The sequence below is a fragment of the Emydura macquarii genome, unplaced genomic scaffold (assembly GCF_026122565.2).
Source record: "Emydura macquarii macquarii isolate MOO-44397 ecotype Brisbane River unplaced genomic scaffold, CSIRO-AGI_Emac_v2 contig_1027, whole genome shotgun sequence".
In the NCBI taxonomy this organism is placed as follows: Eukaryota; Metazoa; Chordata; order Testudines; family Chelidae; genus Emydura; species Emydura macquarii.
Window position 1 is genome coordinate 21,572,403 of NW_027131164.1, and position 25,715 is coordinate 21,598,117.

Here is a 25,715-nt window from a genome sequence, read left to right on the forward strand (position 1 = left end):
CTGCTCAGGATTGCAAACCAGTAGGTGCTCTGGAGTCAATATGACTATACACTGTGGGAGAACATTGCCAAATTCAAGGACAGATTACCAGAGGACTGTAAACAAGAGTTCTCAGTAATGGCAGAGGAGTGGAAGCTGGTCACCAGGACTGCCCTCCCTCCAGGACAGTCTGGATAGTGCAGATTTGGTGGCTTGAAACATGGCATCAGTGATTTCTATGAGATGGTGTTCATGGCTGCAGTCATCTGGACTACCTGGAGAAATCCATTTTGAAGGCCCTATTCTCTTCTCCGTGAAAACTGATGACAGGCTTCATAACTTTAAAGATTCCAGGACAACACTCAAATCCTTTGGAATCTACACTTTGGCAACAAAAACAAAGCAGTTTCATCAACAGCAATCTCTGAGATATCATAGTTTTGCTCTCTATTCCCAAGATCAACCTACAAAACAGGAAAGGGGCACCTCCACTGCCCTCCTCTTCAATGTCAATTGGTTTGCAATTAGGCATTTTTTTAGGATTGTCAAGGACAGTATTTGTCAGGAAAAGATACTGTGAGAACGCCAATCATTATCAGTAAATAGAGTCAGATCCTCAGGGGTGCTGAAGTTGTTCTTGATGCAGTGGAGGTGAGAGGCAAAGGTGACTTTCAGGGTCTGACTGGGAGCTGTTGAGCTCCTAGGATACGTTAAAGTAGCCTTGAGGCTGCTCTAATGTGCATTAGCTTGTAACAGCTCCTTAGGAATCATTTCAAAGACTAAAATTCCTGGACGACATCATGCACTAGCCACACGTCCTCTTACCGCTGACATCAGAAGTCTATATATGCATCAGGATTATGATACTTTGCCTTAAAGAGCCTATAGTTCTGCCAATACTTTTTTCCTGGTCATATGTCTGTTCCAGAGACCCCCTTTACCATATGCTTTATGTTAAAGGGTCCTATTTGTTTAATTGACACTAGTTCTTTAAGCAATGCCATCTCTGAGTGAAGCATATAAAAATGGCTGCCTCATTGCATTTTGCAGCTGTAGGCTCTGGCTGGCCTAAATCTGGAAGACCATATCAGGGCTCCTTTGATCTCAGGTAAGGCAGTCTCTGTTGCATGTCTGAGGATGATTCCATCTTGAACATATGCAAGGCATCCTCCCTGCATGCATTTAAAACCATTGTTCCTTGGTTTCAGCCTCTAGAGAGGAGCCCAAACTCATGAGCCTGAACTTTCCTTTGAGATGTCTCCTAATTGAAATTGGCCACTTTTTTATGTGTTGTGATTTGGATATAGCATACAGATTGAGAGTTAGATCCAATGTTCTTTTAAGGAGCTGTCTTACCCCTCCCTTTTAAACTTCCTCATGTTGCTTGCATTGGCCTAGTTCTTGCTGCCTGTTCTTATTGCTGTTCTTTTGCTTTTGTGGTATCCCTCAGCTGCTCATTCCCTAGCTTGAGAATCCTGGCTTGATGTTGTCTTTAGATAAGTTACCTTCTGATTCTGTGAACGTTTCTTCTTGATAGATCCTCATTTGTGCACTCCTCTCCATCAGAGAGTTGAAGGAGATCTGTTTTGAGGTGGTGTCTATCTCTACATTTTCAGGCTTTTCTTTTTCTTTTTTCTTTTTTAGGTCCTCGATTATTAAGTTTTTTTGTGCTTGGCTTATTATTCTTAGGGGAACCTTTGCTTTCAGCTCAAAGTAGGAAGAGAAGAGAAAGTTTCAAGAGAAGCAGTTAAGCTCCAGGGTAGTGTTGCAACAACCAGTGGGAGAGAAGGAGGGAAAGTACGGATTTCTACATGCCACTGCTGTCCTTAGAAACCTCAAAAACCTTGAGAGACTGTAATGTTCTACCTGCCTTTCACACTTCAACGCTGTGACCCAGGAGTGAGAAATGCTGACAAAAGGAGATCTTCAGAGAATGAGAAGAAAAATGTTTCCCTGTTGAATACACCTAGACGTAGTAATTCAGTTATAGTTCATGGTAATGTTTCTCTAGAATGTCCTAATCTTGAGCCTGTTACTCTTTCCAGTTATTTCTTATTACACAACTCGTGTGTGTGTGTGTGTGTGTGTGTGTGTTTCAGTGCTCTTAATCTCTGACCACTCCTTATTGCATTCTTTCTGCTTGTTGCTGACTGCTTCCATTTACCTGTCCTTCCCTGTCACTTCCAAGAATTCATTTCTACTGCTTATATTATGCTGATAATGGGATGAATTCTAGATTTTTGCTAAACTTAAAACACAGTTTTTGGCTATATTGCTCAGTGACCATGCTCTGTACTGGTTTGGAACAAAATTAAAAAGTAATGAAAACAGGTCCAAATGTGTGTTTATTGACTTACCAATGCTTTGGGGGGAGTTAATAAAGCAACTCTCTAACCTTCCCATGGTTCCTCAATGTGACTTGAAGATGAAATTCAATTCTTCTAATTGGTCTGAGATTAATCCTTGGTCCAGGAATAGGACTAGTATTCCTGTAAGCACCCTATTAGCGGGGACTTTGAACTTCATTGGGTTTGTTCTGGTCAGGAAGATCCTGAGTGCTGCAATCCCAGCCCTGCAGACTACAACTCCTGTGGTGCTTTGGGGAAGAGAGAGACTTCTGCTTTCAGGAGTGAGAGGAACCTTGTTTACGAGAAAGAGGAAGCATGCACTGACCTCCAGTTTGAAGGGGCTTTTAAAAGGATTGGCTACTGAGAGGCTGGGACTCTTGTTTAAACTCTGGCTAAAGCGTACAGCAGCCTGCCACTGCAATCTCCTATTCCGACTTGGGAGCTGAGATTGTGGTCACAGTGCTGTGATAAGGGGACGGGAGATTCTTTGTGGAGCTCTGTCCAGCAGCTTAGCAGTAGCTCCTGACTTGCTCAGAAGCCTGCAGTTGCTGCTGAGGAACTGCTGGGGCTTCGACAAGTGGGGAGCCAAGCAGGCAATGCTGAGCTTCATCAGAGCCAGGGCAAAAAGACCATTGCTGTGACTGGAATTAACTGAGGCTGGCATGCAGAGAAGGCCATGTGAGTAACTGCAACATGCTTTTGCTGGGAAGATGCTTTCAGGGGAAGGGGGATAGTGAAGAGACTTTAAGTGCTTTCCTTGAGTCTTAGAAGGGAAGAAGTGGGCTTATTGGCTAAGCAGGATTCAGGGTTACTGGCCCCTGGTTATGACAACTCCCATCTTCAGAGGGGTCATGCAGCTTGGATTGATTCCAAGTTAGAATCGCTCTGCTCCTTCTTGATCTCTCTGGGCTACTTTACCAGATCAACAAAGAGCTCTCCCCATGTTCAGTGCTTTCAATCGCACCCATGCAAGCGTTTAGAGCTCTGAAACTAAGAGGAATGCACACTAAGGGGCGCAACTCAATATGCCATTAGCCTTTTTGGCAATAAGGGCACACTGTTGAGTCATATCCAGCTTCTTGTCCACTGTAACCCCCAAGTCCTTTTCTGCAGAACTGCGGCCTAGCCAGTCGGTCTCCCGTCTGTAGCAGTGTATGGGATTCTTCTGTCTTAAGTGCAGGACTTTGCACTTGTCCTTACTGAACCTCATTAGATTTCTTTTGGCCCAATCCTCTAATCTGTATCCTATTCCTATCCCCCAGTGTATCTACCTTCCCCCCAGCTTAGTGTCATCTGCAAACTTGCTGAGGGTGCAATCCACCCCATCTTCCAGATCATTAATGAAGATGTTGAACAAAACCAGCCCCAGCACTGACCCCTGGGGCACTTCACTTGTGACCGGCTGCCAGCTAGACATCGAGCCGTTGATCATTACCCATTGAGCCTGATGATCTAGCCAGCTTTCTGTCCATCTTATAGTCCCTTCATAGACTAATACTTCTTTAACTTGCTGGCAAGAATACTGTGGGAGACCGTATCAAAAACTTCGCTAATGTCAAGGAATAACATGTTCAGCACTTTCCCCACATCCACAAAGCCAGTCATCTTATCATAGAAAACAATCAGGTTGGTCAGGCATGACTTGCCATTGGTGAATTCATGCTAACTGTTCCTGATAGCCTTCCTCTCATCCAAGTGCTTCAAAATGGATTCCTTGAGGACTTGCTTCATGATTTTTCCAGGGACTGGTGGGGCTGACTGGTCTGTAGTTCCCTGCATCCTCCTCCTTCCCTTATTAAAAGATAGGCATTATATTTGCTTTTTCCCAGTCATCCGGGATTTCCCCTGATAGCCACAAGTTTTCAAAGATAATGGCCAATGGCTCTGCAGTCACATCAGTCAACTCCTTCAGCACCCTCAGATGCATTGCATCCAGCCCCATGCACGTCTGCATGTTTAGCTTGTCTAAATAGTCCTGAACCTGTTCTTTCACCACTGAGGGCTGCTTACCTCCTCCCCATACTGTGCTGCCCAGTGCAGTAGTATGAGAACTTGCCTTGTCTGTGAAGACAGAGGAAAAAAATGCATTGAGTACTTTAGCCTTTTCCACACTTTCCCTGACCTTCTTGTTGCTAACGTACCTGTAGAAACCCTTCTTGCTATCCTTCATATCCCTTGCTAGCTGCAACTCCAGTTGTGCTTTGACCTTCCTGATTTCACTTCTGCATACTTGAGCAGCTAGTCATCTGACCAAGCGTCCACTTCCTTTAAACTTCCTGTTTGTGTTTAAGCTCACGGAAGACTTTGTTTCTAAGCCAAGCTGGTCGCCTGCCATATTTGCTGTGCTTTCTGCATGTCAGGGTGGTTTGTTCCTGTGCCCTCAATAAGGTTTCTTTAAAGTACAGCCAGCTCTCCTGGACTCCTTTCCCTCTCATATTAGCCTCCAAGGGGATCCTGCCCATCAGTTCTATTTCATTCCAGCTGCATCTGCAAAGGTGGAAGAAGCAACCCTGACTTCACTGCAGTCAGCCAGTAAGTAGCATGCAAAGGATGCTGTGTGGAGAAGGGCTTTATTAACTAAAGCACTCACTTTACTGACTGTCTAAGGGGGGCTCAGGAGAACATGCATATTGTTAGTTCCTTCTGGTTTTTGTTTTTCCCTCCTGTACTGATTCTTTTGCAAATATTTTCTGTATGTTGTGCTGTTCCTTCTTGTGAGGAGAAGGAAATGGGGATTAGACAATATTAACTAACATGAAGTCAGGGGAATTTCACACAACCTGTGAACCACTGTATTTAGAGAGCTGTAAGTAGCTATGCTGGTACTGGCAGGAGGTGGGGGGAAGGGAGAGAAGGAGTGTTTTGCTTCCTTTGCATTCTTTTGATGAGCTGAGAGAGGAAGGTTTCTCTTCACACCAGCATAACTCTGCTGACGTTAATGGCCTGATTCTTCACTTCCTTATATGTTGCACAGTTGTATACATCTATGCAGAGTGAGTGTAAAATGCTATCAAATTACAATTTTCAACTCTCCCACTAGTTCAGGATGCAAGGCAGTAGGAAGGAAGGGCCAGTGGATTTGGTCTGATATAAAGGAGAACAGAATCAGGCCCTGTGAGAACATGAATAAGCAATATTCCTTTGCACTGTAGCTATCAGGATGCTATCCTCCTTTTCTGTTATTTATTATATTGGGGAGCAGGAATGAAATCATCTCTGTAGAATCTTTTTATTTATGCTGGGCAAAACTTCAACTTGCTAACAGATACAAAAGACTTATATAGGGGTTGCCATGGGCACACCAGATGCCCTCACAGAGCCCAATGAGTCACTTGAATATACAATGGTGTGAGTCTCTTCTTCTGCAGTCTGTTCACATCAGAGCTCCCAGTCAAACTGTGTTAAATTAGATATTCTCTGGGCAGTTATTCCCCAGCCATATTGACAGGATGTGCTATGTCCGGCAGTAACAGCGATCTAGTCTAATGCATCAGCAAAATGGACCTGTAATCATGAATATTTTAAAACAAAACAAAAGCAAACATTCAGCTTCTTTAAACTAAATCATGTAGAGAAAGTTTTAATTAACTTTATGCCCCCTAGCATGAAAATTCTGGAAAATACAGTTAACTGTGATGCTAGGGAAGGCAATAGGTGGTTGTTTTTCTATGTCCTATCCTTTGAGTTAGCTTCAGGAATAAAAAATCTTTAGAAAGTGATCTAATTCTGTTCAGAAGTTGACCATGCAATTCTGTTCACATTTTCACATGATGATCCTGTCAGTGCTTACTTGTGTAAGTAGTCCCATTTAATAGAACAAGGTTTGTAGAATTATGCCCTAATTTTTGGTGTCTGATATTCCAAATTGCAAGCAGAACACCATTTCTGGGATTCCCTCTGAGACCTTTTCCACTTAGCTTATCCAGAACACTTTGTCCAGTTCTCTGGGATCCAAAAACTCTGTTTGAATCTAGATTTGTCATGAAGGTTTCTTTGGCATTTTAGAGCACTGCATCTGAAGTGATCAGGTTCAGGTGTAGTGGGGTAGGTGAGGAAGCACACCTCTGAAATACATAATTATAAATCAGATTATATAAATATTGCAAAACAGACTAACACACATACATTACATTCTATATTATATCACACGCTTAACGATTGGTTTACTAATTGTGTGAACCAGGCTCTGTATATATTATGTCATGAGCTATTCATGTGCTATAAACTGTGCTAATAAGCAAAGCTGCAGCTGCAAGCTTATCACACTTTACTCTTGTTCTATGTTTTTATCTCCTAGCTGTAGATAAATGTAAAGATATGTTTGGAAAAGATTATAATTTGGAGATGCTGCTTCTGTCCCTCATAAGGGACTCCCTCATAAGGGACAGTATTGGGAACACAGGAATTTGGAGATGGGCCCTGGAGGCGGGGTTGGGAACACCACATGGTTGTGTGCAGCAGTTCTACAGAAGCTCTCCAGTTGTTTTATTAAAGTTCTAGCTCTTTCTCATTCACTTGTTTGTTATTTAATGAACCCGAAGATTGTTACAATGTGTCAGAAATGCTGAATGAGAAGAAAAGTGCAGTGATTTTGAAGTTAACTCCTGTGTTTGCAACTGAAAGCAGAGACAAACAGAGACACCAGAGAAGCATGTGGAGCACCTGGCACAAAGGCTTTTGCATGTATTTGGTGAGCACAATAGCAGCTTGACTAGCTTAAGAAGAGGTAAAAAGCCCAAAATGGTTGTGTTGCAACCTCCATCCTGACTGCAGTTGTCAGGCAATGTTTAAGAGAACTGGGAAAAAATTCAGACAGAAATGTGAATTGTAGTTAGCAGCGGTAGGGGCAGAGAAGAAAAATGATAAAGTGAAATCATCAATCATTGGATATTTATAACAACCTTATGTTTGAAGAAGGTGAAAGCATGAAGTTAAATAAAATACTGACTACATTTGGGGAACATTGCGTGGCGAAAAGGAATGAAACCTTTGAGAGAGACAAATTTTTTTACTTAATGCAAAAAACTGATAATACCATAGAGCAATGTGTCACAGAATTAAGGCAACTCAGTAAAACCTGTGACTTCGGGGAGTTGATAGTGTTTCTGGCCAGAGAGAGAATTATTTGTGGCATTAAAGACAATGTGTTAAGAGAGGGACTGCTCCGTAAAGGAGATTTAACGTTAGAAAAAGCTCTCCAAACACGCAGGGTAGCAGAAACTGTAAAAGCAGAAGCCAAAGAGCTGAGTTCACCAGAAGGGGTTATCCATGTGCTAAGTAAAACAGAATGTAGCCTGAATAGGTCAAATCAAAAAGTGGAATCACTCACTATGAAAACCACTGCTAGGAGGAAGACTGGGTGCAGACGTTTATGTGGAGTGTGTGGATCACAGCATGGCCTCAAACAGTCTGTTGCCTTTGGGAAACTCTGTCATAAAAATGTGGGGGAAATTATCATTTTGCAAAATGCTGCAAATCCCAAATGCAGAAAAGTTAATTGCTTTCAGTTAAAACAATCTGGTTGAGTTTTTCATAGATGTACTGGGATCAAGCAAGCCTGATGACAGGGACTGGATACTGCCTCTGACAGTGAACGGAACAATTATTCCACTGAAACTGGACACAGAAGCTCGTGTTAATATTCTATCTGAACAGGATTATGAGAGACAGAAAATAAGACCAAAACTGGGACCATCAAAAATAAAAGTAACTGGTTATTCTGGAACAAATATACCAGTGAAGTGGAGGTGCATTGCTAGCATTAACCATAAAAACACCATATACAGTGAACAGGATCCCTTTCATTGTAGTGCCACAGTGACACCAATTTTAGGCCTTGCTGCATGTGAGAAACTCAGTCTGGTAAAACAGGTGCTCTCACTACAAGATCATACTGAACCTGGCCGTGAGGCACTCTTTCGGGAATATCATGACCTTTTTCAAGGGTTGGGTTGTTTGCAGGGTAAATATACAATCCGGATAAACAAGCAGGTCCTTCCAGTTATCCACCCATGTAGAAAAGTGCCATTTGCACTCTGTGATGAACTGAAGGCTGAGCTTGCAAGGATGGAAGCAATGCAAATAATACACAAAATTGAGGCGCCAACAGAATGGGTGAGCTCCCTAGTCATCATGGAGAAAAGTAATGGTCAGCCACACATGTGCTTAGATCCCGGAGACCTCAACAAGGCTATAAAAAGAGAACATTTCAAACTACCAACCAGAGAAGAGATTATGGCTCAATTTGCAAATGCTCAGTATTTCAGTAAATCCGATGCAGCCTCAGGGTTTTGGCAGCTAAAATTAACTGAAGAAAGCTCAGAATTATGCACATTTAATACCCCATTTGGAAAATACAGATTCTTATGCTTACCCTATGGCAGGGCTTCCGCACCAGATGTGTATCACAAAACCATACATATGCTCTATGAACATATTAATGGTGTTGACACCTCATTGGATGACATCATCATCTGAGGATCAAGAAAAGAGGAGCATGATCATAGACTTTGGGAAGTCCTGAATGCAACTAGAACTGCAAACCTCAAACTAAATAGGGAGAAATGTGTTTTAGGGTTACAGAACTGACTTTTGTTGGGGATATTATTTCCAATGAAGGTATAAAACCTGATAAGAGGAAGATTTCAGCCATTGAAATGATGCCATGTCCCCAGTCAAAGGAAGATGTCCAACGGTTCCTGGGAATGGTTAATTTTCTTGAAAAATTCATACCTAATCTATCTACCAAAGCAGTGGCTTTGAGAAAACTCCTAGGGAATAAAAATGAATGGTGGTGGGGTGCTGAATAGGAAGAATCATGGGAAGGTTTAAAACAATAGCTGATACAAGAACCAGTGTTGAAGTTCTATGTACCAGGAAGGCCTGTTACAATTTCAGCAGATTCTTCACTGTTGGGAGAAGGTGGAGTGATTTTACAGAAACCTGAGGATTGCTGGCAACCAGTGGCATATGCAGCCAAATCATTGATTGAGGCAGAAACCAGATACGCACAAATCAAGAAGGAGCTTGTAGGAATCTTGTTTGCCTGTGAGAGATTCAATCAGTATATTTATAGACAGACAGTTGAAGTTGAAATGGACCACAAGCCCCTGATAGCATTATATAGCATACCGCTAAATGACTGTACCTTAAAGATTCAAAGAATGATGATAAAGCTGCAAAAGTATGATTTGGTTGTGACTTACACCCCTGGTATATTCATGTTCCCAACAGATACACTTTCCAGAGCAGTGGCTCCCATAAAACCAGAGAAGACTTTAGAGACAGAGATGCAAGCCTATATAGATCTGATTGTACAGTCAATTCCCACAGCTAATAGGAAACTGTAACAAATAAGAGAGGAAATGGAGAGAGATGAATCATTGGAAATCCTTAAAGAAGTGATCATTAAAGGGTGGCTTTAAGAAATAATCAGTTGCTGTCCAAGTATAATGATTTGTATTTATCTATATATCATATATACTATTATTTTTATATGATATATAATTATTTTATTTATTTATTTATTTATGATAATTGTTTAATGAACCCCAAGATTGTTACACTAGCTACGTTATTTACAAGGCCCACTGTGAATTCCTGCTTTGTCCGTTGTCCATTTCTCAGGCTTCCTTCTTCTGTTTTTCTTTGTGTATGCAAGGCCTACAAATGTGCACACCTGTGGTGCGGCATACATAATTAAAACACCTCATAGAAGAGAGAACTGTAAGAAGCAAGGCTCCAAAGACTTTTCTTTAAACTTTGAAAAGTTTTCTTTATATAATATGATGAAACAGAAAAAGATTAAAAATTTCTGATCATAAGAGACAAAAAGTACATAACTTGTGTGTATCAAAGGTCTGTTAATATACACATACAATTAAGAAAATGTTTACAATATTACTGGTTTTCTCTTTTTTTCTAGACAAAAACAGTCTAGGGCACATGTACTACAGATATAGGGGCCAATTCTTATTTACATTGAGGCCATGTTATTTTGCTCCAATAGTTCAAGGCTCCTTTATACTTCCAGGCAGTGTAAAATGACTAAGTGTAAATGAGAATCAGGCCCATAGTGGCTGGTTTGTTGATGTAAACTGTGTGTGTATGTTTGATTCCTAAAGACTCCTAGGGTATATCTGCACTATGTTTTAAAAGCAATAGCAATGAATGTCAGAGCTCAAGTCTACAGACTTGGGCTCACACTAAGGCACTAAACAATACTGTAAATTGCAGCTTGGGCTCTCAAACTCACCCCCTCCCTGGATTTCAGAACCCAAGCTCCCGTTTGAGCCCTGACATCTACACAGCTGATTTTAGTGCTGTAGCGCAAGTCTGAGGCTGTAGATCTGGGCTCAGAGACTCACAGCTGCAAGTTGTAAAATATGCTGTAGACATACTGTGACACCCTCGGGGAACAACCTGAACTGTGGGACCGCTGTGTCCCCTTTAATTCTCTGCATCAAAGTACCTCTCACACTGCTCTGCTAGTGACAAGCAGCCTCTTCAGGCTTTGCTCTCAAACATTGGCATGTGAAGGCACACCCAAAGTAACATGCATGATCTCACAGCCATTCATGAACTGTACACAGGGAGACACCAGCAAATCCCCCCAGCCCCAACCTTGCACCCAAGAACTGTACCGTTTTATACCACTGGAGACTTTCTTGATTGGTGTAAGCTCATTAATTAGCTCACCACTTCATCAAAGGGTAATGGACATACACAGCCTATGTAATCTGTGCAAATTCCCCAATTAATCAAACTCACTGGTAAAGATAAAACATTAAAATAAGTTTGTTAATTACAGAAAGATGAATTTTAAGTGAATATATGTGTTAGTCATAGAGGTCAAAGTTGGTTATTTAAGAAATAAAAGGTAAAATCACAGTCTAAGGCCTGGTCTACACTAGAGACCAGTCCTGGTATACACACACTGCAATAACCCTTTTGTTGACAAAACTGTCCTGTTTTGTCTACAAAATAAAACCACTTTGATGAGAGGCATAAAGCTTTTTCCGCCAAACTTCTGTTAAAAAAGCATCAATGTTGACACTCTTGTGTGTTCTTGTCATCTTAAACGGCCTCCAGAAATGTCCCACAATGCCAATCCTGACCACTCTGGACATTCGTTTGAACTCCACTGCTCTGCAGCCACCCGCCCCCTTTAAAGTTGTGGGAAGTTTTGAAATTTGTATTCCACTTCGTGCTTGATCAGCATGGAGAGCATGCATCTCATCTTCCCAGCTGACCATGGCAGCTCCACGCAGCAAACTCTCTCCCACTTGGAGCATACTGGAGCTGCTAGACCTGATCAGCATTTGGGGAGAGTCAGCCGTGCAGTCCCAGCTCTGCTCTAGCGAAAGGAAATTTGATATCTACAGCCAGATTTCTCATGCCATCGCGGAGAAGGGCTATGAGGAAGACACGCTGCGGTGCCAAGCTAAAATCAAAGAGCTGCGTCAGAACTATCAGAAGGCTAGGGAGGTCGCTCTGGTGCAGAACCAATGCGCTGCCACTTCTAAAAAGAGCTGGAATCCATTCTCAGTGGTGACCCCACATCCAGCCCCAAGACGCCCGTAGACACCTCCTCTGTCCCCGTGCTACCGGATACCAGAGTCAACCCCGATGAAGAGGTCATTGACGAGGAAGTGGAGCTGAAGGATGATCCGGAGCCGGGGAACAGTTCAGTTGGTGAGAAGTTGGGAGAGAAGTATCTCTTCCTATTTATGTACTCCATCGTGAGATGGTCCGGTGCCAAAATCGGGATACGTGTGCCATCTATTGCCCTGCCACAATGAGGGAAACCCATCGCTGCAAATCCTTCCACTATTTCACGCACATTGACCAGAGTCATGGTTCTTCGCAGCAGAATGCGATAAATAGCCCTGCATGCTTGCAATAACACAGCTCCAGTGGTGGACTTTCTGACACCAAACTGATTAGTGACTGACTGGTAGCAGTCTGGAATTGGCAGCTTCCACACAGTGATCGCCACGTGCTTCTCCACTGAGAGGGCAGTTCTCATTCTGGTGTCCTTGCATCGCAGGATAGGTGCCAGCTCCGCACAGAGTTCTTTGAAGGTGGCTTTGTGCATTCAAAAATTCTGTAGCCACTGCTCGTCATCCCAGACCTGCATAACAATGCAATCCCACCACTTAGTGCTTGTCTCACGTGCCCAGATGCAGAGGTTCACCGTGTGCAGTTGCTTTATGAATGACAACAGCAATGTGGTGCTGTTTGTCTCCATGTCACTCAGCAGATCAGGCTCCTCGGATTCCTGTTCTGATTCGGAACTCATGATGTACTGTGCGACCAGCCGTGATGTGTTCAGAACACTGAAAGCAACAGTGGAGTGGAGTGCGGGATCTATCTTTTCAGATAGAAATGGTGGGCGCGCAGTAAACGGCGGGGAGCCATTGAAAAAATGGTGTGAGTCGCTGCCAGCAATGCAATTAATGATGGCACGGAAACGCAATGCACCATGGGACATTGAGCCAGCACTCCTGCTGCTCCACGCTCCTCTCCCCCACCCCAGAATTCCTAGTGGCAGATGCTGCCGAGTTGCCCGGTGGGATAGCTGCCCATGATGCACTGCTCTCACTGTCGATACTACAGCACCAAGTGTGGACGCGTTTTGGTGATAAAATGAGTGCTGTGTGGACAGGCGCGAGTGCTGTAATTACAGTGCTTTTATCACCAATATAATTATCGTCAACAGAACTTTCTAGTGTAGACAAGGCCTTAATCCTAAATGTTATCAGACTAAGCAAGATTTGAATCAGATCGTTTTTCTCTCCCTACTGGATGTTGCAGGCAGAGTTCAGTTCACAATTCATACTAACTAGGACCATCCCTTTTCCCCAGTTCACAGAGGCTTCCTATTTTTCTTCCAAATGTTCTTGCTAGACAGGCAAAGTGGTGATGTCATTGTCCCTCATTTTATACTCTTTTCCCATGTGTTGGAAAGATCCTTGATGAGTCATAGGGGTTAAATAGCCTCCATTATGTACATGGTTTCTCAGGAGTCTTTGGGGGGAGGGCACTGGGAAAGTAGATTCTCCTAAATGGGCCATCAACACATGGCCAGCTAGTCCTGATGTAAATCTGTCTTGTGGGTTTTAGTTGCTCCTTTGTTGCCACTGAAATGCTAACTGTGTCATATTCCAGACTCACAACATACTTCAATAACAAAAGGAGCAAAACTTCACATACAATGGAAATACATATAATTCAAGAGGGTAGTAATGGTCAACAGATCATGACTTCTCAAATGATACCTTGGAGGGCATATTTTGTACAAAACATATCATAATCATATAACAGTGGTGAATAAGTGGGTACAAGATGTTATTTTTAGGTACAGTGTGTCACACATACTCAGAGGGCCCTACGTGTGAAAAAATGAAAGTTCAGTGATGCTTAAACACACTGCTAAAGAATTATAAGCCTCTGTTGTGTTTTTCTCCCGTTAGCACTGGCCCCTTTCATTTATGTTCATAGTAGTTGTTTTTGTTCACTCTTGGAATGTTAACTGTTAGAAGTAAAAAAAATTGGTCATACAACCATTTTCAAGCATTCTGTGAAGAAGATGGTGGGGTGGGGGATGTATTTGCATATATGCTGTTGAAAGATCATATTAAAAATATATTGACTTCTTGAGGTATGAATTATAAAGACAAAGGAAGACTTGAAAAAGATAAAAAAAGAATAGCATGTATTCTGTGTATGTAGAATTAGCCGGAAGGGGAAAAAATCTGGTAAGGAAAGTGAGCAGGAAAAGGTATTATATTTTTATATAACTAGAGAACAATAGGTGAATTTTTGTGACTGTAATATCCATTGACACTAATAGTTCTGCAAGTATCACTCCTGGGGGAATTCTGCACCACTGTGCAATGCAGAATTTGCACAGAATTAATGTTCTCCTCAGAATTTCCTTTTTCCATCACAGGATTGACACTGCAGAATTGGCACTAGGGGGTGCTGGACTTGGCCGAGCCCAGCTCTCCAGCTTGCAAATAGAAGACACTGCTAGGGGGACGGAGAGTGAGCTGGAGGGTTTCCAGCAACTGTGATTCGCTGTAGAGCCCTGCAAATCCATGAATATCTGCTTTATATCCATGGACCTCCGTGACCTCTGGGGCCAGGCTGGAGCAACTGCCAGCCAAGGACATGGCCAGAACAGCTGATTAACTGTTAGGTGGGCAGGCGGGGCTGATCAGCTGTTGTGGCCAGTTGTTTGTGGTGGTAGGGGCTCAACAGCGGATGGTGGACTGCTGGCTCCAAAACATCTGATGTATGGATGTGGTTAAATCTAAAAGAGGGAGGGCAGATTGCAGATCGGGTAAAAGTTTATTCCAGTGGATACGGATCCACATATTTGTACCCGCGCAAGGCTCTACTTCCCAATATGCCCTGCAGGAAGGAGGTGGCATGCAGGAAACTCTATGCCAGCCTGGGACCCAAGCATCAGGCTGTTTCTCTCTCTGGATCCCTGGACTCTGGGAGGGGATACAAGTGCAGCTGGTGTCTGGGGGATAAGAGCATGTCTGGGCTGAGGGGTGCTCCATAGCTGGGCTCTGGGAGAGGAGTGGGAAGAGTGTCTGAGCTGGGGATGCCCCGCAACTGAGCTCTGGGGAATAACGGGGGGGGGAGGGGGGGTGTCTGGGCTGGGGTGGGGATGGGCCCGCGGTTGGGCTCTGGGAGGGAGGAGGCAGAGAAACAGGAACTGGGCTGTCATAGAGGTTTCTTCAACTTTCTACTCCTGAGGGAATTTTTGTGTGTGTTTGTATTGTTAAAGACTTAGGCCATGTCTACATTAGTGAGCTTACAGCGGAACAGCTGTACCGATGCAGCTGCACCACTGTAAGATCGTTTGTGTAGCTACTCTAATAAATAAACATATAAAGAGTGGTGGTACCTAAGACATTCTCCCATTGACATAGTGCTGTGCACGCTACCACTTATGCCAGTGAAACTTACGATGATCAGGGGTTGTTCTTTTCACACCCCTAAGCGACATAAGTTTTGCTGACATAAGTGGTAGTGTAGATATGATCATAGTTGCTGATAGGTATTTTGAAATAAATTACCAAAATAATTGAAGCTGGCATGATTATATAGTGTTATTTTGAAAAGCCAAATATGCAGAATTTAAAAATATTGTGTGTTGAATTTTTAATTTTTTGGTGCAGAATTCCCTGAGGACTAAAGTAAGGAAACAGGGAGTCTTTCTCTATGTCTCATCTTCTATTTTATACACCTGATTGAGACCTTGAAGGCCAAATATCAGCTTTGAACAGGTTTTTTTAAGTAAGTTCTAAACTGTTTGGAAATATCAGTGGAAACTGTAACAAACTCTAAACTGTAGTGAAACTAATGAGCTTTCATAAATGGGAGGATCATATATATACACATACGTACAGCCATTCTCTACAAGTCTCTTCTGTCTTTTTTTTAATTGCAGATGGTTTTCTGCTCCATGTAACAGCACAGGCGCAGTAGCCTTAAGAGGACCAACGCGTGGGTGAGAAGCTTCAGACTTCGTCTTAATACTTTGATTTAGAGAAGAAGAAATGAATCTTGAAAATGATGATGCAATGTCCAGAGTCATATTTGACTGGGACTATGTTCTATGGGATGTTCGTTTGAAGTTAGTAGCAGCTGGATTTTTCATCTACCTGGGTGTATTTCTTCTAGTTCACTGGCTGTCCTCATGGATCATTACCAGTTATCGCAATTTGTCAGCAAAGGAGAAGGTCTTCTCAAACATAGCTATCACACGTGGCTTGCTTGGAATTCAGAGTTGTGTAGCTGGGTTGTGGGCCTTGCTCATAGATCCAGTTTTTCAAGCTGACCAAGTGTATTCACAGCAAAAATGGAGCTGGTTTCATTGCTTAATAGCCTCTGGCTACATCTTGGCTGAAAATGTACTTGTTCATGTGTCTAATATTGTTTTCAGGATATGTGATGTGTTCATGGTAGTTCATCATTTATTTGCCTTTGCTGTGCTTCTTGGTCTGATAACTAATGTAAAGTGTGGACACTATCTACCCCTGATGGGATTGCTACTTGAGATGAGCGCTCCTTCAATTTGCATATACTGGATGCTTGTAAGGGTAAGAACTTGTTATATCAATTATTCGTGATACAAGTTTTTGTTATAAACCTCACATTGCCTCCGCCTCAAAAAAAATTGCAAAGAAGTATTGGCCTCCAAATTTGGAGATAAATTCTTCCTTGATCCCAGAACTATTCTGCCAAACTTCAAGTGAATTGGCAATGAGAATCGTTAATTTGAACACTCTTAAAATACTTATATTGTCCAAAAAAAAATTTTTTTACCCACTTTGTAGCAAAGAAACACAAAGGGAAGATGTATAAAACTTACTTTAAAACACACTAGTTGGGATATAGTGCATAGGATTAAAGATTAGGTGACCAAATCCTATTTTTAAAAGTTTTTTTTTTTTAAGACTGAAAATAGTAACATGAGAATAGCTCATCGGCTCCAACAATCTTAACACAGACCATTAAATTTCTGCTTGAGACTAATGGTATGTGCATGCGTGCTCACACATCTAAGTGTTTAAGTACATTCTATGGATGCAGAGAGGGAGAACAGCCTTAGAGAGCTCTGCCATGCATGTTGGGAGAGAAGTAATCTGGCCTGCCTCCCAAACCATAATCAATTCTAAGCGGCTTGTCTTATTTATAGAAAACTGACTGCCTTATCGTTTATGTTGCAATCTCATTTCTCTTTCTTTGTTGTTGTCTGTTCCAGATTGGCTGTGCTAATACCTTTTTTTGGAAGGCAAACCAATGGGTACTGATCCATATGCAACACTGCCGCATGGTCCTTGCTTATCACATGTGGTGGGTGTGTATTTCCAATTGGAATGATGTGGTGGAAAATCTGGGACTTCCACATTTTATTGTATTCCTCATGGGGTTAAGTACACTTACATTAATCCTTAATCCATACTGGATATACAGATCAACTCGGCGGCTCTTCGGTCCAGTTGACTGGAACTTTTCATTTTTCACTGCTGTATTTGGATCCTCTGGAAAATTAAATAGTGAAACATTTCAAAAGAAGAAGAAATAGTCCTACAATAGCTATTAGGGTAATGGTAAAGTATGACCAGAAGAACATGGTGCAGATTTACTGCTGAGTTCATGAAAATAGAATTGCTTACAAGAAGTTTATGAATATATTGACTGCTTTGTAGATTGCTATTTATATCCTATACTCATTCATCAAAAACGTTTTAAAATGTGGCTGTCTGTATTTAAAATACACACACATACAAAATCTTTGACTTAGTGAGGATTCATGCTGGTGACTTCAGTCCGGGAGCATAAGGTAATAAAATTTCACTTCTGGGGGAAGTGGCAAATCAGTGATAGAAAGCTACGGGAGGCATCATTTGATTCATGAGAATCATAATTTCAATGCTGTTACCATCTGCAGGATGGCAGGGGGGATCTCCCTTGTGTATCCCCCCCGCTCCCAGCTCTAGGTCCTCCAATTAGTGGAAGTTTTGATAATACAACTTCGTCTGAAATTGGTCAAGTTCAGTATTATTCAAAAGCCCTTCCTCCCACAAACACAATGGGGCCAAACACGAAAAACCCCAACCAATTATGTAGCTATATACTCAACAAAATAATGAAATACCAACTTTTGAAATTATACTTTAAAAATATGCAGGGATGTATTTTTTACATGAGAAAAGACATTGATCTTTGGTAATCCCAGTGAGGTTAGATTTGATATGTAGGACTGAAAAAATTATGTCAAACTCATCATCAGTGTCATCTCTGTCTAAGGCTCCACTGCTAGATACAATATCACATTGATCCTCATCCATGTCATACTCACACATCTCAGTATAAGGCAGATGGCTGGCCAGACATTTGTAAGGTGGTGACAATTTGTCTTTCAACATGCGCTTTCGATTGACAGAAGAACTGATTTGGGAGTGCTTGGTATTTTATGCATAATTGGTGTGATCAGTCCATCCTCCAAAACCCATCTGTGCCTGATAGGGAAGGATAGTTCTAGATGCACTTGATCATCCTGGAGCCATTCCATTGCTTGATAATTTGCCCTCTTGATAGCAGATATAAATTCATCCCTTGTCAATAGCAGTTTTTCTCCATTGTCTGCTTGGAAAACATCCACCAATATAGCTCTGCAAGTGCCATAATGTTGGTCTTCAAATGGTAAACTGGACACCTGAACGTGTCTAATGCATTTATGATCTCATTGGTGACATTTAGCCATTCTGAGCACCTTCAGAGCAAAGAGAGAGTCTGAATGAGGCTGAATGAAATGCCTTCCTGTCAGATAATTTGGTCTTTCCAGACATCCTTCCAGTAGTGTCACATTCTAAATGGGTATGGAATCCTGGCAATGCTCCTGTTGTACAGGCCTGCAAAGACCCATGTTATTTTGATTCAATTCCAAAGATGCCTTTGTTCACCTATTCCAGCTGCATAAGGAATGTTAACTAAACTGAGTGATCAGTGGGGGCTAGCATGTATGACTGGTAGGATGCATACATGTGTCAATCATTCGAGCACCTTGTGTAGTGCTGAGTTAAAGGCTGACCATGTTGGAATGTACCTTTCTCCTGAAATGGTGTGTTATGGTATTTCCTGGGTGTCTGGATCATTTGAGGGTACATCTTCTGTCTCTTCAGCAAAGCAGTACTCAGTGAAGCCAGAATTGATTTTAGCACTTGGAGGGGCTGGGGTTAGCAGTAGTGCTGGGGATACAAAATTATTATTGGAAGTGTGGGCCATAATGGGCTTAGGCAACTGGATCTGTATCTCGATAGAGCTGTGCAGCTCTCTCTCGTATTCTATTTATTAATACTATTAATAGGCAAAAATAGATTTTGTAAAACTGATTTTATAAAAACAGTTATGAACAAAATTGCCTTTTTTACACTGATTTTTTTTTAAATTTTCAATTAAAAGCATTTCTTTTTTAGGAAAAAGAAGAAAGGGGAATTTAACACAGTTCTGAGCCAGTGAAAGAAGCTCAGGGCAGGAACCTTGTTATATTTTATACCTGTTAACGCACCCTGCACATCAATGGTATTTAATTAATAATATTGTTAACCTACCAGTGTTTGCTAGTGCAAAAGAACCAGAGACTGAAGTTGACATGTACCGAAACTGAATTCTTCTTTGGGACTGGGAAGTGTTCTTCAGCCTCGTTAAAAATGTAGCCAAAGTGATATTTTTATTAATCTGACTTTCACCTTTAATTGTGTGCCTTGGCGTAATGTAAGAAGAGGGATCAAATTAATTTACTTTATGAAGAGGGGTGGCAAGGAAGGAGGCCAGTTCAGAACATGTTAAAGGGAGAGATGAAGAAATTTTTCCCGGTATGTATCCCTCTAAAATTATAATCTCAACATGTCAAATTAATGTACAGAATTACCTTTTCCTTTTTCTGTACAACCTGAGTGTTTCTCATCTGAGCTGCCACTTGTAAACCAGTTGGTCAGGTTTATTGCTGTTATGCAGATATACATAGATATCTTGCTCATTCCTCTGGACCTAGACCAATGTAGTGTCTGTTCTGTTTAGGTTTCTTCAGGTCAGAAAGATAAGAGTTTAATCATGTCTAAACGCTACTAAGACTTTGTTGCTGCTGTAGGCCTAGACTAGGTTTAGTTCATTTATAGGTTTTGCTAACGTGAAGTTGGCATACTCTTTTAGCAGGGCCTCATCACACTGTCACATGGAAAAGATTCCATTGACTTCAGCAAGGGCTGGATCAGGCCCTTAGTATGTTGCTGCCATCACTTGCAAAAAATGTACCTAACTCCGAATGTTCACAAGTTAATGTACTCCCTTCCCCAATTCAGTGCTGCAGACTTCATCTTTGCCCTCAAAAAGAATGGGCTTATTTATTGTAGTACTTTTTATCAGTCAGTGCTCCATATTCATTCGAACAGATCCAAACTTTCCGCCAGGTATCTGGTTCTAATTGTCCAAGTGGAGCATTCATGTGCTGTGTTCTTCACATTGAGATCATGTTGTGTAAAAATCAATTTTTATTCTTACCTAAAAGCCTACCATGATCTAAGCACCAACAACACAGACTTCCTTCTCCTATAGATTCCAGCCCATACTCTCAAGCCGTGCTCTAGATTGTCAGTTGTGTTCAAGTACTGTACATTTTTCTTGTACAATAATTGAGGATTTAGAAAGCTCTCCTGTTTTCTCAGGAAGACTCCCACTTGATAGAGGTTTAGAAGTCAGTTTAAACTGTTTTAAAAAATGCTATAGTTGGGTTCATTGTACAATAGTGCATTTTTGGATGATATGCCATTATTGGTTTGTTTGTATTTTGTGGAATAATTTTAATTTGTAATACTTCCATTCCCTGTTTTACTGATGAAATGTCTGATTCTTCAGTTTCAAATTTTTCTACTGGGGCCTTACAGTGATGAAATAAGCTTCGTAATATATGTATTAAAATATTATTTTGAATAGTGACAATATTTTATTGCATATGTTAAAGATAACGTCATGTTCAGCAACTGGGAATAACCACAGTATAAAACTTTTCATATTAACATTGTTTATGAAAGAATAAGTAAAAATTACCCGGTTTTAATGTATTATGGATTATTAATGTCAGTGCAACTTCACAACGTTTGTCTTTTGTACAGGTGATTAAAAATGCACCTCTTTGAGATTGTTCCTTTAGTCTGTGTGTATCTTGGCTCATCTGTGCGGCCTTTGTCTCAGTTAGGTTTTGATCCTGAGGACATGCATGTGAGTAACTACACGAGTGCATAAGTATTTTCAGGTTTGTCTTAACCAAAGAGGAAAAGGTCTATGAAATAAAAACTACAGTACAATGTTTGAAAGAGACACTATCCCAACCTTTTAAAAAGATAGTGTTAGCTTGTTTTTAAAGTTTTGCCTAATCGAATTGCACAGCTTGCAAAACCCCAAGCAAATAAAAACTTCTTCTTTGAGCAATTGCTCATGTCCATTCCACTATAGGTGAGTGCACGCCACCATGCACAGTTCCCGGAACTTTTTTCCCCTTAGCAGATCCCATAGGGCTGGCTCTGGTGCCCCCTAGAGTCCCGTGCGCATGCCACGGTATATGAGGCACTGCTGGCCCTATAGCCCCTCAGTTCCTTCTTTCCGCCCATAATGGTTGCTGGAACTAGCCTTGCTCTCCGCATGTACCATTCCCCATTGTTCGAACTCTTGTTATTCAAAGTAATTTAGTTAGTTTTAAGTAGTAGTTAAATATTGTTAAGTTTAGTTAGATAGAAAGTCCCTGAGGGGCTTAGGGCGGCCGGGCATACACCAGCCGCCTGGGTTTAAGCTGTGTGCCTCTTGCGGGAAGGCTTTCCTGCTCAATGAGCTCCACGATCGGTGCCTTAAGTGCCTGGGGGAAGAGCACAGGAAAGATAGATGCAAGATTTGCAGGGCTTTTAAACCGCGGACACAGAAGGACTGAGAGATTCGGTTAAAAGCCCTGCTTATGGAGGCAGCGCTCTGACCGGCGTCTGAGCCATCCCGCTCCCCCTCAGCACCGAGCGTAACCTCGGTGCACAGCGCACCAACGGCACCGACCTCAGCTCGGCACCAAGCAGCATCCCCGGTACCGAAGAGGAAGAAACAGCACGCGGAGCGCGGACACTCCTCCACAATGCCGGTAAGGGCAAGGTCGAGTGTGGAGATGCATCAGGTAGGGGCCGTTGAGTCTTCGCTCTCTGGGCCTCTACATGCCCCAAGCTTCCAGGCGGCAGTCACGGCCCCAGGCGCAGCAGCAACCAATGCTTCCACCTAGACCCTTCCAGCCCTACAGGAGCAGGGATAGAAACAGGGGTTTAGAAGTGTAGCCTGATTTTATGGTTATTAATTTATTGAATAGGGTAATAGGTTTGCCAATTAATCTAATTAAAGGATTATGAGGTTCGTATCCTTAATCAGGCTTCAGGTGAGTTTTATAAGGACCCCGGGTGCAACACAGGAAAAATTCCAGTGATAACCATCATTTGTATAATTTATAAATTTATTAAGATAACATAAAATAATAAACAAATGACTGATATAGAGAAAATAAAATGAATAATCAATGGATAATGGATTAATACAATCTTAAATTTAAAGACTTATTTGATATATATATCGATGATATGCTTTAAACTAGTATTCTCAAACCCTTCCTGGACTTGGTTGAAAGAGGTGTCTAATTTCTCAAGTTGGAATTGAGTGGAATAAGCACTGCTTCAAAGCTAAGAGCTATAAGCTAAGACTAACATTACAACATGACAACTCTAAGAATATAAAATAAAAGAATGAATCTTAACACTAAATAAAACTTCAAGCAGGGGGTAGCTGACAGTCAACTGCCCCGATGAGCTGGATTTGATCTTTCTTATACCCCCAAGAATATGGATCCTCCTTCCAGGCCCATACTTGGCCTTTCCACCTCCAAACTTTTGGGGTATATATAGTCTATCGGCTACTAGGTTTGTACGTATTATTGACGTATCCACATCCTTTTCCAGGTGGTCTTTTATCTCATCTTTGTTATTTTTAGCTTATTGTGGGTTCTGTGGTGTTCTTGTAAAGTTTCTTGGGCATAACCGGGGACAGCCCCTTCCCCTTTTAATGTCTCTTGACTTATCTAGGGTAAAGGTTATGACCATATATGTTTTATCCTGTTATACATTGATACTTATCTAAGCCAAAGGTTTAATTTATATATATACTAACGGTAGCTGTCATCCAGGATGTGGCCTGGAAGGTACTTTGCATTACAGCTGAATACAATATATAATTTTATTATTTAATCACACAATCATATCAAAATATATATGAAAAATATCTCTAATAATAATGCAAGCAAGCAGGCTAGTTCTATAGGCTACAGCAGGTGAAATCAGCCCTCTAGCTCATCCTAAGCCCCCCAGCAGTGTCCCCCCAAAGGGTTGGGCAATCGGAAAAGGCAATTTTGATGGTGTGCCCGAGGGTGGCACCGCTACCACTCCCCTGGATCTGCCCCATCCCTTCCTAGACAGATTAAGGCCCTTCTACGCCGAATGGGCAAACATCACGTCGGACCGTTGGGTCCCCGGTATAGTCCTCGGGGCTACGCCCTACAATTTACATCTACCCCCCCCCCAACAGCCCTTCTCCCCCGGCCCTCTTCAGGGACCCCTCTCACAAGCAACTCCTCTTGCAGGAGGTCGACACACTCCTCAACAAGGGGGCAGTGGAAATGGTCCCCAGGACAGAAAGGGGAAGGAGTTCTATTCCAGGTACTTCCTCATCCCCAAGGCGAAGGGGGGGTCTGAGACACATATTAGACCTGCATCGTCTAAACAAATACATCAAACGACTCAGGTTTCACATGGTCTCCCTAGCCTCCATTATCCCTTCCCTGGATCCAGGAGATTGGTATGCCGCCCTTGACGTCAAGGATGCATACTTCCACGTGTCTATCCTCCCCAGGCACAGGCGTTTTCTCTGTTTTATGGTGGCTGGTTCTCATTTCCAATTTACAGCCCTACCTTTTGGCCTCTCATCGGCCCCCAGGGTGTTCACCAAATGCATGGTGGTAGTGACTGCCCACCTGAGACGAAGAGGTGTGTAAATCTTCCCTTACCTGGATGACTGGTTGATCGGGGTAGTTCCAGGTCCCATGTGCAGGACAGTGTGACCCTCACTTGCTCTATGTGCAGCAGGCTGGGACTGCTCATAAACAAGCAAAAGTCCACACCAACCCCAGTGCAGCGCATAGAATTCATTGGGGCCACCCTGGACGCTTCCCAGCCCAGAGCCTTCCTCCCTCAACCACGGTTCAAGGCGATGGCCTCTCATCTCCCAGCTGCACCGGTGCCCCACAACAACAGCCAGGTACTGCCTACAGCTGTTAGGCCACATGGCAGCCTGCACGTACGTAGTGAGGCTAGCTCGCCTGAGGCTCAGGCCATTTCAGGCGTGGTTGGCCTCGGCATATGTGCCGAGCAGACACCCATTGGACCGGGTGGTCACAGTTCCCCCACCAGTCGTAGCCTCCCTAAACTGGTGGCGGACTCCCAGGGAAGTAATGAAGGGCATTCCATTCAGGGAACTGGTCCCGTCGGTCACCCTAATCTTCGATGCCTCGGATGTGGGATGGGGAGCCCACATCAGCGCCAACCTAGGCACTCAGGGGCTCTGGGCAGGGGAGGAGACGTGCCTGCACATCAATGTGAAGGAGCTCAGGGCCATTCGCCTAGCGTGTAAGGTGTTCCTCCGATTCCTGACGTGCAGGGTGGTGCAGGTGCTGACGGACAACACCGCAGCCATGTTTTATATAAACAGGCAGGGGGGAGTGCGCTCCTCAGCCCTCTGCCAGGAAGCCATCCGCCTGTGGGACTTCGCTGTGAGGCACGACTTCCACCTGACTGCCTCTCACCTCCCGGGAGTGAGGAACGACGAGGCGGATCACCTCAGCAGGTCGTTTCTACCCCACCACGACTGGTCGTTGCACCCGGAGGTTGTGGCTTTGATCTTCCAGAACTGGGGTGTTCCCCAACTGGACCTATTCGCGTCAGCCTGGAACACGAAGTGCCCGAGATTCTCCTCGCTCTGGGGTCGCGAGGCTGGATCGATATCCGATGCGTTACTCATCGACTGGACGGGAACCCTCATGTTCGCGTTTCTGCCCATTCCGCTCCTGCCCAAAGTTCTCTTGAAAATAAAGAGGGACAGGGCGAATGTGATACTCATAGTCCTGGCCTGGCCGAAACAGCATTGGTTCAGCATGCAGCTGCACCTTTCGATCGCTCTGCCCATGGAGCTCCTGAGGCAGCACGACCTTCTCTCCCAGGACCATGGTCGCCTGTTGCACCCAGACCTGGACTCCCTGCACCTCACGGCCTGGATGCTCTGTGGCTGACGGAGGGAGAGAGAGCCTGCTCGGCGCAGGTCCAACAAGTCCTGCTGGGCAGCAGGAAACCTTCAACACAGGTTGTGTATTGGGCTAAGTGGAGGCAGTTTACCTGTTTGGCGGAGTCCCGGGGCATTCCGCCAAGCCTCTCTCCTATTCAGGCGATCCTGGAGTATCTGCTCCAGCTAAAGTTCCAGGGTCTGGTGGTGGTATTGCTGAGGGTTCACCTGGCAGCCATTTCAGCCTTCCACAGGGAGATCCCTGTTCTTCCACCCCATGTTGGTCAGGCTCCTCAAAGGGGTGGAGAGGCTCTACCCGCAGGTTCGTGACCCGGTGCCTCCCTGGGATCTCAACCTGGTCCTCTCGAGACTCACGGGGCCCCCCTTTGAACCCATGGCTTCATGCCCTCTGCTCATGCTTTCATGGAAGGTAGCCTTCCTGGTGGCCATTACCTC

At 43.2% G+C, this 25,715-nt stretch overlaps 1 protein-coding gene across 1 annotated transcript; it reads left to right on the forward strand.

Annotated features, from left to right (window-relative positions):
- Nucleotides 1-1,034: 1,034 nt before the first annotated feature.
- On the forward strand, nucleotides 1,035-20,950 carry LOC137150859 (protein CLN8-like). The gene is made up of 4 exons (XM_067544898.1): nucleotides 1,035-1,087; nucleotides 1,669-1,975; nucleotides 15,796-16,447; nucleotides 17,113-20,950. The coding sequence occupies exons 3-4, from the start codon at nucleotides 15,905-15,907 to the stop codon at nucleotides 17,434-17,436; spliced, it is 867 nt and encodes a 288-aa protein (XP_067400999.1). The 5' UTR covers nucleotides 1,035-1,087; nucleotides 1,669-1,975; nucleotides 15,796-15,904; the 3' UTR covers nucleotides 17,437-20,950.
- Nucleotides 20,951-25,715: the final 4,765 nt, after the last annotated feature.

What these genes read in the sequence shown, in the direction of transcription:
- LOC137150859 (XM_067544898.1), top strand. Translation starts at nt 15,905, where the DNA reads ATGAATCTTGAAAATGATGATGCAATGTCCAGAGTCATATTTGACTGG. An exon ending in TATACTGGATGCTTGTAAGG is followed by an intron (nt 16,448 to 17,112) that starts GTAAGAACTTGT and finishes TGTCTGTTCCAG; the next exon opens with ATTGGCTGTGCTAATACCTT.